General features: G+C 35.0%; 1 protein-coding gene across 3 annotated transcripts in view; it reads left to right on the top strand.

Moving 5' to 3' along the window:
* The window catches only part of VRK2 (VRK serine/threonine kinase 2), a 90,008-nt gene that overhangs the window by 28,296 nt on the left and 48,469 nt on the right, over positions 1–13,243 (top strand). For all 3 annotated transcript variants that reach the window (XM_082358239.1, XM_082358237.1, XM_082358238.1), the window contains exons 3-7: positions 5,276–5,325; positions 6,012–6,081; positions 7,708–7,795; positions 9,424–9,529; positions 10,736–10,828. In XM_082358239.1, coding sequence (XP_082214365.1) covers positions 5,276–5,325; positions 6,012–6,081; positions 7,708–7,795; positions 9,424–9,529; positions 10,736–10,828 — 407 coding nt within the window. The remainder of the gene's footprint in view (positions 1–5,275; positions 5,326–6,011; positions 6,082–7,707; positions 7,796–9,423; positions 9,530–10,735; positions 10,829–13,243) is intronic.

The raw sequence follows: 13,243 nt of genomic DNA, 5'->3' as shown, positions 1-13,243 counted from the left end.
CTTTCTGATCTTCCATTGTTAGTGTACAGGAAGGAATGCAAGAGATTTTTGTGTATTAATTTTGTATTCTGCAACTTTACCAAATTAATTGATTAGCTTTAGTAGTTTTCTGGTGGCATCTTTAGGATTTTCTATGTATAGTATCATGTCATCTGCAAACAGTGACAGTTTTATTCTTCTTTTCCAGTTTGTATTCCTTTTATTTCTTTTTCTTCTCTGATTGCCGTGGCTAGGACTTCCAAAACTATGTTGAATAATAGTGGCGAGAGTGGACATCCTTGTCTTGTTCCTGATCTTAGAGGAAATGCTTTCAGTTTTTCACCATTGAGAGTGATGTTTGCTGTGGGTTTGTCATATATGGCCTTTATTATGTTGAGGTAGGTTCCCTCTATGCCCACTTTCTGGAGAGTTTTTATCATAAATGGGTGTTGAATTTTGTTGAAAGCTTTTTCTGCATCTATTGAAATGATCATATAGTTTTCTTTAATTTGTTAATATGGTGTATCACATTGATTAATTTGTGTATATTGAAGAATCCTTGCCTCTCTGGGATAAATCCCACTTGATCATGGTGTATGATCCTTTTAATGTGTTGTTAGATTTTGTTTGCTAGTATTTTGTTGAGGATTTTTGCGTCCATGATCATCAGTGATATTGGTCTGTAATTTTCTTTTTTTGTGATATCTTTGTCTGGTTTTGGTATCAGGGTGATGGTGGCCTCGTAGAATGAGCATGGGAGGGTTCCTTCCTCTGCAATTTTTTGGAAGAGTTTGAGAAGGATGGCTGTGAGCTCTTCTCTAAATGTTTGATAGAATTCACCTGTGAAGCCATCTGGTCCTGGACTTTTGTTTGTTGGAAGATTTTTTATTGCAGTTTCAATTTCATTACTTGTGATTGGTCTGTTTATATTTTCTATTTCTTCCTGGTTCAGTCTTATAAGTTTGTACCTTTCTAAGAATTTGTCCATTTCTTCCAGGTTGTCCATTTTGTTGGCATAGAGTTGCTTGTAGTAGTCTCTTAGGATGCTTTGTATTTCTGCGGTGTCAGTTGTAATTTCTCCTTTTTCATTTCTAACCTCATTGATTTGAGTCCTCTCCCTTTTTTTCTTGATGAGTCTCGCTAAAGGTTTACCAATTTTGTTTATCTTCTCAAAGAACCAGCTTTTATTTTCATTGATTTATGCTATTGTTTTCATCATTTCTATTTCATTTATTTCTGCTCTGATCTTTATGATTTCTTTCCTCTACTAACCTTGGGTTTTGTTTGTTCTTCTTTTTCTAGTTGCTTAGGTGTAAGGCTAGGTTGTTTATTTGAGATTTTTCTTGTTTCTTGAGGTAGGAATGTATTGTTATAAACTTCCCTCTTAGAACTGCTTTTGCTGCATCCCATAGGTTTTGGGTTGTTGTGTTTTCATTGCCCTTTGTTTCTATGTATATTTTGATTTCCTCTTAGATGTCTTCAGTGATCTTTTGGTTATTTAGCAGTGTATTGTCTAGCCTCCATGTGGTTGTGTTTTTTACAGGTTTTTTTTCCTGTAATTGATTTCTAATCTCATAGCGTTGTAGCATTGTGGTTGGAAAATTTGCTTGATAGGATTTAAATTTTCTTAAATTTACTGAGGCTTGATTTGTGACCCATGAAGTGATCTGTCCTGGAGAGTGTTCCATGTGCACTTGAGAAGAAAATGTATTCTGCTTCTTTTGGGTGGAATGTCCTATAAATATTAATTATGTCTATCTGATCTATTGTGTCATTTAAAGCTGTGTTTCCTTATTAGTTTTCTGTCTGGATGATCTGTCCATTGGTGTAAGGGGTGTTAAAGTTCCCCACTATTATTGTGTTACTGTCGATTTCCCCTTTTATGGCTGTTAGCACTTTCCTATGTATCGAGGAGCTCCTATGTTGGGCGCATAAATATTTACAATTATTATAGCTTCTTCTTGGATTGATCCCTGGATCATTGTGTAGTGTCCTTCCTTGTCTCTTGTGACAGTCTTTATTTTAAAGTCTACTTTATCTGATATGAGTATTGCTACTCCAGCTTTCTTTTGATTTCTGTTTGCATGGAATATCTTTTTCCATCCCCTCATTTTCAGTCTGCCTGTGTCCCTAAGTCTGAAGTGGGTCTCTTGTAGGCAGCATATATATGGGTCTTGTTTTTGTATCCATTCAGCCAGTCTGTGTCTTTTGGTTGGAGCATTTAATCCATTTACATTTAAGGTAGTTATTAATTTGTATGTTCCTATTACCATTTTCTTAATTGTTTTGCATTTGTTTTTGTAGGTCTTTTTCTTCTCTCATGTTTCCTGCCTAGAAAAGTTCCTTTAGCATTTGCTGTAAAGCTAGTTTGGTGGTGCTGAATTCTCCTAACTTTTGCTTAACTGTAATGCTTTTGATTTCTCCATCAACCTGAATGAGATCCTTGCTGGGTAGAGTAATCTTGGTTGTAGGTGTTTCCCTTTTAGCACTTTAAATATATCCTGCCCCTCCCTCCTGGCCTGCAGAGTTTCTGCTGATAAATCAGCTGATAACCTTATGGGGATTCCCTTGTATGTTCTTTGCTGCTTTTCCCTTGCTGCTTTTAATATTTTTTCTTTGAATTTAATTTTTGTTAGTTTGATTAATATGTATCTTGGCATGTTTCTCCTTGGGTTCATCCTGTATGGGACTCTCTGTGCTTCCTGGACTTGGATGGCTATTTCCTTTCCCATATTAGGGATGTTTTCAATGATAATCTCTTCAAATATTTTCTCAGACCCTTTCTCTTTCTCTTCTTCTTCTGGGACCCCTATAATTTGAATGTTGGTGTGTTTAATGTAGTCAGCAAGGTCTCTTAGACAGTCCTCATTTCTTTTCATTGGTTTATCTTTTTTCTGCTCCTTAGCAAATATTTCCACCATTCTCTCGTCCAGCTCACTTATCCGTTCTTCTGCCTCAGTTATTCTGCTATTGGTTCCTTCTAGTGTAGTTTTCATTTCAGTTATTGTGTTGTTCATCACTGTTTGTTTGTTCTTTAGTTCTTCTAGGTCCTTGTTAAACATTTCTTGTATTTTCTCGATCCGTGCCTCCATTCGTTTTCCCAGATTTTGGATCATCTTTACTATCATTACTCTGAATTCTTTTTTAGGGAGAATGCCTGTTTCCTCTTCATTTATCTTGTCTTATAGGTTTTTACCTTGCTTCTTCGTCTGTAACATATTTTTTTGTCGTCTCATTTTTTTTTGATGAGTATGGCTGTGTTCCTCTCTTGTTGGTTGTTTGGCCTGAGGTGTCCAGCACTGGAGTTTGCAGGCAGTTGGGTGGTGCCAGGTTTTGGTGCTGAGGTGAGGACCTCTGGGAGAACTCACACTGATTAATATTCCCTGGGGCCTGAAGTTCTCTGTTAGTCCAGCAGCTTGAACTTGGCGCTCTCATCACAGGAGCTCAGGCCCGACCCGTGGCCTGGTCATACAGGGATACCTCCCATCCCCTTAGGTGTTAGTGGTCCCCCACTAGCGCCCAGTAGTTGCTATGTGAGAATTGCTCCGATGCATTCTTGTGTACTTGTGAGGAGATGCAAACTCCACGTTCTCCTACTCCGTCATCTTGACTCCGTTCCCCCTGGGTCATCCTGGAGAAGATGGATTGAAGCCAGGAGAAAGCTAGAGGATGGGAGACCTGTCAGAAGGCTTGTTCGATGAAATCGGGTAAAGGATGGCGACATTCTGTACCCGGGCTTTACCCACGGTGGGGCAGTGGGCACCTTGGGCAGCCAAGGTGCGCTTCCACCTCTCACTGATTGTTGATTATCCTTCCTGTAAGCACCTGGACATTTCTGCAACATCGGCTCCTCAGACCAGCCAGATAGCTTCCATCAGCTCTTTCAAAGCTGGGGGAGGAACAGGTTGTGCAGGCTCTGGGTTCAGCTTGGCTACTCTATCCCAAAAGGAATAGCATGTGTTTTTGGGAACACAAAGGGATGCTTTTCTCTTTCATAGTTATGACACTATGGTTATAAGGGACTTCATATGTCTTCTACAATAGCAAAGGGAGGAACACACTGTTTTCTTTCATTTCCAATATGCTAATTGGTACAAACTGCTCTCAAAGGTATCTGCATGCCAAATTCAGAAATTCTATCTGCATATTCCACTGAAGATTAAGTAGCCTGTCACAGATCTTTATTTCTTTCATGGTTGTTGAGCTGCACCGCACTGGCCTACAAGGCCTCTACTTGCCCAGCTTCAAGACTGAAGATAGAGCTCGGAGTTAGTAACATAGACATTAGTGTTTAATGGATGGGGGAGCATACATGTCTGAATCAAGGTCCTGGAGCAACACCCCACGGTTTGTGGTGGACAGTGGACAGGACGTGGTGGCCGACTTTGCTGGGGGGATGGGGGGAATCCTTTCACTTTCCTTTAAACATCATCCTGACAAACACTTAACACAGTGCCTTGCCTATTCTAGCCTCTTGATAAATAAATATTGGTTAGTTGAATGAATAAAGGAATAAATGAATGAAGAGTAAATAGTTGAATGACAACATTCTAGACCTTCACAATACGAATAAATATACATGTCAACTTCTCTTATCAAGATTTGAATAAAAAGTAATCTTTTAATAACTTAGATAATGTAGATGAAATGATTGATTTGATTTAAGAATTTGAACAGTGGAATTTTCATAAGTTGGATTACTGTATCTAAAATGCAAATGGTAAGTAATAAAATGAAGTAAGATAACTTGAAATTGAAATGAGCTTATGTTATGAGATACGTACTCTTTGCTAGGCTCAGGAGATGATTTTTTAACGACTTTATTCTCTTTCTAACTTGATTTATTTTAGAATTTTGCCAAATAGAAGTTGTTTTGAACTTTCTACTTAAAATGAATCAATGTTCACTTCTGAATTATCATAGATTTTAATTTAGCAAAATTCAATCAATGGATTATACTATATATCATTTATTGGGTTTAATGCTATATATCTAGAAAATAGGTTCCCCTACATTTGGATCTATGTGATTGATATAATCTATGGGTTTCCATGTTTGAATATTTGAGTATGGTTTATGGTGAAGAGTGTGGGCTGTGGTGTCAGATTTGAGTTTCAGTCCCCAATCTGCTTCTACTTAGTGAGCAAATTATTCAACTTGTTAAACCTTAGAAGCATCTTGTATAAAATGGAGGTGATACCTACCATAAGAGGTTCTTAGTCCAGTGTCTGGGATATAGTAGGCATTCAGTAATTGGGAACAACTATTGTTTTCCTCACTGTCTTTTGTTCTGCAGCTTTCCCCATAAATAACCCAGATAAAGATGCAAGACATGTAATAAAAGTGGTAAGTATTGCTCTTAAATTTGTGTTTTACATATATTTGACATTTTTATTTTCTGCTTTATTCATTTCATTGTTGTAAAAATGTTTCTCACCTTAGTTTTCATAATTTTAATTAACAATACATCTAATATTATGATATATTTTCACATTATTAAAATGTAAAGACTGGAGAATTTTGTTCTTCTGCATTGACATTTATCATCCTTGTATCTTATCTAGCTCTCTATCTTCTCCCTTTCTTTTCCTCTCTGCTCTAGATGATAAAGTCCTTAAAGGCAGGAATGAGGTTTTATTTTTGTTTGTATCCCCTGTGGCTAGTATTATGAACAAAATATTGTAGACAGTCAGTAAAGGTTCATGTATGAATGAACCATCAGGGTAGTTTGCAGTGTATCCACCCTGTTATACATGTTAGTACACACTGAGTGTCTGTGTACGTGTACAGTTCTCAGTGTTTTTAGTAAGTTCTTTCCATAAGAAGACTACTTTCATGTCTAAGACTGCATAGAGATAGCATTACAAAATGCTAAAAATGAGATTCTTTGTTTATTTAGTGCTTTTCTGAGATTTTTGTGATTCAAGTACTATTATATATTACATATGTATACTCATATTTTCACAGTTGAAATACCAATTCCATCTTTAAAATTTTTTTCTAATAAAATTAACTGTTCTTTTCTTTTATAGGAATATCAAGAAAATGGCCCATTATTTTCAGAGCTTAAATTTTATCAAAGAGTGGCAAAAAAAGACTGTAGTAAGTAAAATTAGCAAAGTAAGCTACTTCCATATATATGTTTGCTAAAGTGGGTGTTAATATTTTTGTCTTTTTCTGGCCTTATGGAAAATTCTTTTCAATTAGGAATTTTTATTGTAAAATGATACAGTTAACTGTTATATAAAAACAAGACAGATGGTATACAAATCTTGATATTATATACATAATTGGTTATATATTTCAAGTCAAAGTTATTTCTATTACTTTACATAAAATGTTGGATTGTTGATCTAAGCTACCAAGAGTTCTCTAGGTATAAAAGATAGTAAAATGAAATTGTTTCTTTCACAAAAAACCATTTGGATAAGAAGGATATAAGGAAAAGACAATAAAATGGGCAGTAGATTATAAACAAAAGGAATGACCATAGAATAGATTAGGGCATAGTGTATGGAAATGATTAAACATTAAGATGATTTAGAAAGTAAGTTAAAAATGTTAAATATTTGTATGTTGAGTAATTAATTGGAGCTGGATATCAGATGTAAGAACTACCAGTTAGAGGATTGGAATATGAAATAAATATGAGCAGAGCTAAGAAGAAAAAAAGCATGTTATAAATACTATATGATATAGATGGACTAGTAAAGCTTAAAGGAAGTTGATATGAGTATAATTAAGGTCCTTTACACCATGTTTAGGAAAGAGAATGATGAGTCTAACCTCAATAATTAACTTTGTTTTCTTTAATGGAACCTTCTGAACATTAAGACTGTAGTCTTTACTAACTGCTTAAACTATGTCAGAGTGACAAACAGAATCCATTAAACTTCATTGTTTATCAGTAGAGCTGTCTTAAACATTAAGCATATATGGTAGAAAAATGAAAAATTAAATAAGCTGCCTGATTATTTAAGTGGATTTGATTTTTTTAAACAAAATTTAATCAAAACAGTTTCAGTACAACAGTTTCAGAGTAAGATGATTTTTCTGCCCAATTTTTATTTACTTATTTATTTATTTTGACTACTGTGGCTTTAGACTTTTAGTAATACGGAAGAAAAAGCTGTCTTTCTACTGATCCTTTGGTGGTTAACATATTTTATATTTAAAAATGTAACAAACATATAAGGGGATGAATTTTTTTAATGAATAGAAACATTTGTGTAAATGATATCAATGCATTTTATGACTATGCTATTTTTGTTTTGTTTTTTGTTGCATATTTTATTTTTTATATTTAAAAAAAATTTTTTTTTGGAGTATAGTGGATTTACAATGTTGTGTTAGTTTCTACTATACAGCAAAGTGAATCATTTATACATATATACATATATATATTATATATATATCCACTCTTTTTTAGATTCTTTTCCCATATAGGTCATTACAGAGTATTGAGTAGAGTGACTATGACTATTTTTGTTTTGGTTATAACTGATTTAAAATTTTAAAATGTTAGCAATCTGTGTATGTTTTTATGTTAATTATAGTGATAAATAGAATTTGCAACTATTAGCTAGATATATTTGATTTTTAAAAAATGTTTTTAGGAAGGTCTAATTTCTATTTAAGTTAGCTAAATAAGTTTAAGCATCTACGCAAAAGTAAGAAATACCTTTCTAAAACAGTATACCTTTTTTCCTGTGAAATTTGTCTTTGCAGTCAAAAAATGGATAGAACTCAAACAGCTTGATTATTTAGGAATTCCTCAGTTTTATGGATCTGGTATTACTGAATTCAAGGGAAAAAGGTAAAATGGAATTATTATAATCAAATATTGTCCTGTAACTATTTCTCATGTGGTCTATTAGTTATTCGTTGCTATATAACTAATGACCTAAAATGTGGTGGCTTATAATGACAAACTAATATTATCTTAGTTTCTGTGGGTCAGTTATCTATGTATAAATGGTTTCCCTAGATGGTTCTTGCTCAGGACTTCTCATGAGGATGTAGTCAGATGTCTTTTGGGCTGTAGTCTTCTCAAGGCTCAACTGGGGAAGGATCTGCTTTCAAGATCACTCATGTGGCCATTGGCAGGCCTAAGAGCATCAGCTTTTAAATTCTCTCGCGTGATTGTTGGCAGGCCTCACTTCCTCACCATGTAGGTCTCTCCAGAGGGTGCCCGAGTGTCATAAAGGCATGGCAGCTGGCTTGCTGTAATTGAAAGAGGGAGAGAAGGAGAAAGAGCACACACAAGAGCATGCATCCAAAAAGAAAGTCACAGTCCTTTTATAATCTAATTTTAGACGTGATAGCCCATCATTTCTATTGTATTCTCTTTGCTAGAAGCAAGTCATTAAGTCTACCCCATATTCAAGAGAGGAGATCTAATTAAGCTCCATCTCTTGAGGAGAGGCACAACCAAAAATTTGTAGAAATATTTTTAAACTCACCAAACATGGCTAGTCATCACATATAAATAATTAATTAGTAGTGATTTTTTTAAAAAATGTCATTTGTTAGGTACCCATTTTGTTCTTTCATTAGCCTTTTAAGATAGGTGATAATATTTCTTTTCCTAGGTGAGAAAATAGGCTCAGAGGTCAGTGCTTTGCCTAAATGGTCTTTAAATGCTATAAATTTAAAAAAAATGAACAAACAGTAATCTTGAAACAAAGTAAAGGGCTACCTATGGGGGGTGAATGGCTGAGTAAACCATGGTACATCTATATCATGTAATACTATGCAGCCCGTTAAAGGAATCAATTAGAGCTCTACCAGTTGATTTGGAAGGATTTCAATGAGATATTATTGAAAAAAGTATGATGCAGAAAAGTTCATATAATTAGATTGCATTTTTGTCAAAAAAATACAAAAATTCCTATATGTGTTTGTGTGTGTGTATACATAGATAGATATAGAATAGGGGCTGATACGGGTATGTAAGTGAAGGGAAGAAAGGGGGGGGGAGAGGTCCCAAACAGAAAAGAAAAGGAAGACATACATTTAGAAAAACACATGTTTGTAAATGTATAGATAAAGTAAATATGATTTTATAAGGTCAAGAAACAAACATAAATAAAATCTTCTGTATGGAAAAATAATTGCTCAAGGCCATATGGCAAGAAGGTGATGGAGTCAAAATGAATTAAGTTCAAGACTAATTTAGAAAGACTTCTCTTTTCATGTTCAAAGACAGTGTGAGTGGTTCAGCACAGCGTGCTCTTCTACTCAAAAACTAACTGCAAAGTAAATACTTAGTATGTTTCTGCAAAAGAATGGCAAGATTATTAACGTACATTCATTCTCTAATGGTTCAGATTGCATCATTCTTTATTGTTAAGTTGGGGGTATTTTTCCATTGTTTCAAATTCATAAATAGACAATTTCAGCTTTGCTATTTTAATATCTCCTTTTGACTTCTCCTTCTTATAGTTACAGATTTATGGTAATGGAAAGACTGGGAATAGATTTGCAGAAGATCTCAGACCAGAATGGTACTTTTAAAAAGTCAACTGTCCTGCAGCTAGGTATCCGAATGGTAAGAAAGGATGACTTATTTCCCATGCTCCATTTTCAAATTATTTACTTGTTAAAACATACAAATTGTTGCCCTTTGTGGAATTATCAGAGAATGAAGGATTATTGCCCTAGAAATGTCAGTTATTGAACGTAGATACTATTTTGGTGAAATTGATAACAGTGGGCTCTGTAAGTGACAGAATGTGCTGTGTTTGGCACTACAAACTCAATTAGGCTTTGGTTCTACAGTCTGATTTTTTTTTTTTTTCTCACAGCTTTGTTTTACATATCAGAACAAGCTTGCATTGCTATAAGAATAACCTCTCTTTTGTCAGTTATATTTATAACAATGCAAAGTATGGCAAAATATATTATTTTCCATACTACACATGTGGTGGTAAGGGGGTGCTATAAAGTTTTTATTATGAGTTTGGGATGGTGGCAGTAATTAGTGTGGCAATGAATAATATATACTTTGCCAAATAAGAAGCAATGAAATCTTAATAGCACCCATGCACACATTTTGTTTATACCACGTATTCGTCTTATCTTGTTTGTGTTTGGTTTGCCTAAAGCTCCATTTTATTTTTTCCACTTTAGATAGAATGCGACTACTCATGCCAGGTTGGGATGTGGCAAACAGAATTCATTAATTTTCCCATCCATCCTCTAGGCAGCCAACAAATGTTTATTGAGCACTAGGCGTAGGTAACATGCAAGCCTCAAGGGTTTCAGAGATGAAGCATAGGTGTTTTCTGTTACTCTGTAGAGGGAGAATGCCTTTCTCTGTGATCATGGACGTGGGATTTTGTTCTGGGAGCCCCAAAAACTTATTTATAATTATTGCTTGGGCGAGGGATTGTTGAGTGGGAGTCATGATTATTTCACTTTAGGTCTCTGATTTTATCATGTTTTTCCTCTTTGCACAGTGTGATTTGGGCACCGTGCTGTCAGGAGCATAGGCATTGTTGAGTCTTGGCTTCCTCCCCATCAGAGGTGCCTTTGAAACACTTGATATTTGAGGATCCTTTTATTCACCTTTTTCCCAGGATGAGCGACCAGCACATGTGATAATTTTAGAATAGATAAATGCATAATTGTGAAATACATCATTTTGTCATTGTTAATGTGAAAAAAAATACATGTTATTCTCTATTCAGAATGTTCAGGTTGATCAGGAGTTCTAAATAGACATCAGTATAACCTTATATATTTCTTTTCACAGTTGGATGTACTGGAATATATACATGAAAATGAATATGTTCATGCTGATATAAAAGCAGCGAATCTACTTTTGGGTTACAGAAATCCACATCAGGTAAATACAGTATTAAGCTTTTGCCTTCAGTAAGGATCCTCAAAGTACCATACTGAGACATTTAAAAAACAAACTCCTAACAGGCAAGAGTTTGCAAATGAGGACTTAACATGATGAGTGTTGTAATTTATCCTATCTTGCTTATCTAATTTAATGCACTAAACTGATAAGTGATTAGGATGAGGAAGCTGAGACTGGGGGCGGGGGGTAAATAATTTATTAATGGACATATAGTGGCTGAGCAGGGATTTGAACTTCTGAGCAAATATAAACAAAAACCATCAAAATGCAATGAGAGAAGGGATGGATTTATGCAGAGAAAAAAAAAAAAAGGCTGTCCCCTTAGTTCTTCTTCCACTGTATAAACAATTAAGTTTTAAACAGAGCAGCATTGCCGATACAACTTTTTGTGATGATGGAAATATCCTGTATGTTACTGTCCAGTATGGGAGCCATTAGCCACATGTGGCTGTTAAGCACTGGCAGTGTGGGTAGTACAATACCAAATGCTGGTGAAGATGTGGAACAACAGGAACTCTCATTCATTGCTGGTGGTATGGCCACTGTGGAAGACAGTTTGGCAGTTTCTTACAAAACTGAACATACTGTAACATATGATCCGGCAGTTAAATTCCTTGGTATTTACCCAAAGGAGTCGAAAACTGATATCCACAGAAATACCTACACACAGATGTTTATAGCAGCTTTATTCATAGTTGCCAAAACTTGAATAAAGATGTCCTTTAATAGTTAAATAAACTGTGGTTCATCTGGACAATGCAATAGTACTCTACATTAAAAAGAAATGAGCAGTTAAGACATGAAAAGACATGAAGGAAGCTACATGCATATTACTAACTGAAAATCTGTATAATTCCAATTAAATAACTTTTGGAACAGGCAAAAATATGAAGGTGCTAAAAACATCAGTGATTTGCCAAGAGTTAGAGAGAAGGGAGGGATGAATCGGCGGAGTACAGAGGACTTTGAGGGAAGTGAAACAATTGTGAATACATATCATTATACATTTGTCAAAAGCCATAGAATATTCAACACCACAAGTGGACCCTAACGTAAGCTGTAGAGTTTTGGTGATAATGACGTATCGGTGTAGGTTCATCCGTTGTAACAGATGTAATACCGTGGTGTGGGATGTTGATAGTGTGCAAGGCTATATTTGGGAGGAGGGGAGAGTGGTGTATGAGAACTTGCTGTATCTTCCACTCAGTTTTACCTAAATTGCTTTACATTTAGTAAAATTGAATTTGAAACTGCTCTAAAAAATAGTCTTAAATAATGAGACTAGTGTGACCGAAGAACTGAATTTTAAATTTAACTTAATTCTAATTAATAATTTTTTTCATCTTGCTTTCTTCCCCAGCTTTATTGAGGTTTAGTTGACAAAATTTGCGTATGTTTAGGTTGTACAACATGATTTACTTAAGGTATACAAAGTGATGATTTATTATACATATATATTGTGAAGTGATTAATCAAGTTAACACATTGATCACTTCACATAGTTACCTTCTGTTTTGTTTTGTGGTGAGAACACTTAAGACCTACTCTTAGCAAATTTGAAGTTTACAGCATTATTAACTATAGTCACCATGTTGGGCATTAGCTCCCCAGAGCTTACTCTTCTTCTAACTAAAAGTTTGTACCCTTTGACCAGCATCTCCCCATTTCTTCCACACCCCAGCCCCTGGTACCACTGGTCTATACTCTGATTTATAAGTTTCACTTTTGTATATGCCACATATAACTGAGATCATACAGTATTTGTCTTTCAGTGTGCCTTGGTTTATTTCACTTAGCATAATATCCTCTAGCATAATGTCCTCTAGGTTCACCCATGTTGTTGCAAGTGGCATATTTCTTTCTTTTTTATGACTGAATAATACTCCATGGCATATATATACCACATTTTCTTTGTCCATTTATCCATCAGCAGACACTAAGGTCATGTATGTATCTTGGCTATTTTTAATAATGCTGCAGTAACATGGGAATTCAGATATCTCTTCAAGATAATGATTTCTTTTCCTTTAGATATATACCCAGAAGTGGATTGCTGGATCATATGGTAGTTCAATTTTTAATGTTTTGTTTTTTTTTTTTGAGGAACCTCCATACAGTTTTCCATAATGACTGTACCAATTTACGTTCCCACCAACAGCGTACAAGGGCTCCCTTTTCTCCCATACCCTCACCAACACTTGTTATCTCTAATAGCCATTCTAACAGGTGTGAGGTGTTGTCTCATTGTGGTTTTAATTTTTCATTTCCCTGATGATTAATAATGTTGAGCACTTTTTCATATACTAGTTGGCCATTTGTATGTCTTCTTTGGAAAAGTGTCTCTTTAGGTTCTTTGCCCATTTTTGAATTGGGTTATTTTGTCTTGCGAGTGAG

This window comes from Balaenoptera borealis, assembly GCF_965194805.1.
Source record: "Balaenoptera borealis genome assembly, chromosome: 15".
Classification (NCBI taxonomy): Eukaryota; Metazoa; Chordata; class Mammalia; order Artiodactyla; family Balaenopteridae; genus Balaenoptera; species Balaenoptera borealis.
The sequence above is the reverse complement of the archived record's forward strand: the minus strand, read 5'-3'. Positions and strand labels throughout refer to the sequence as shown.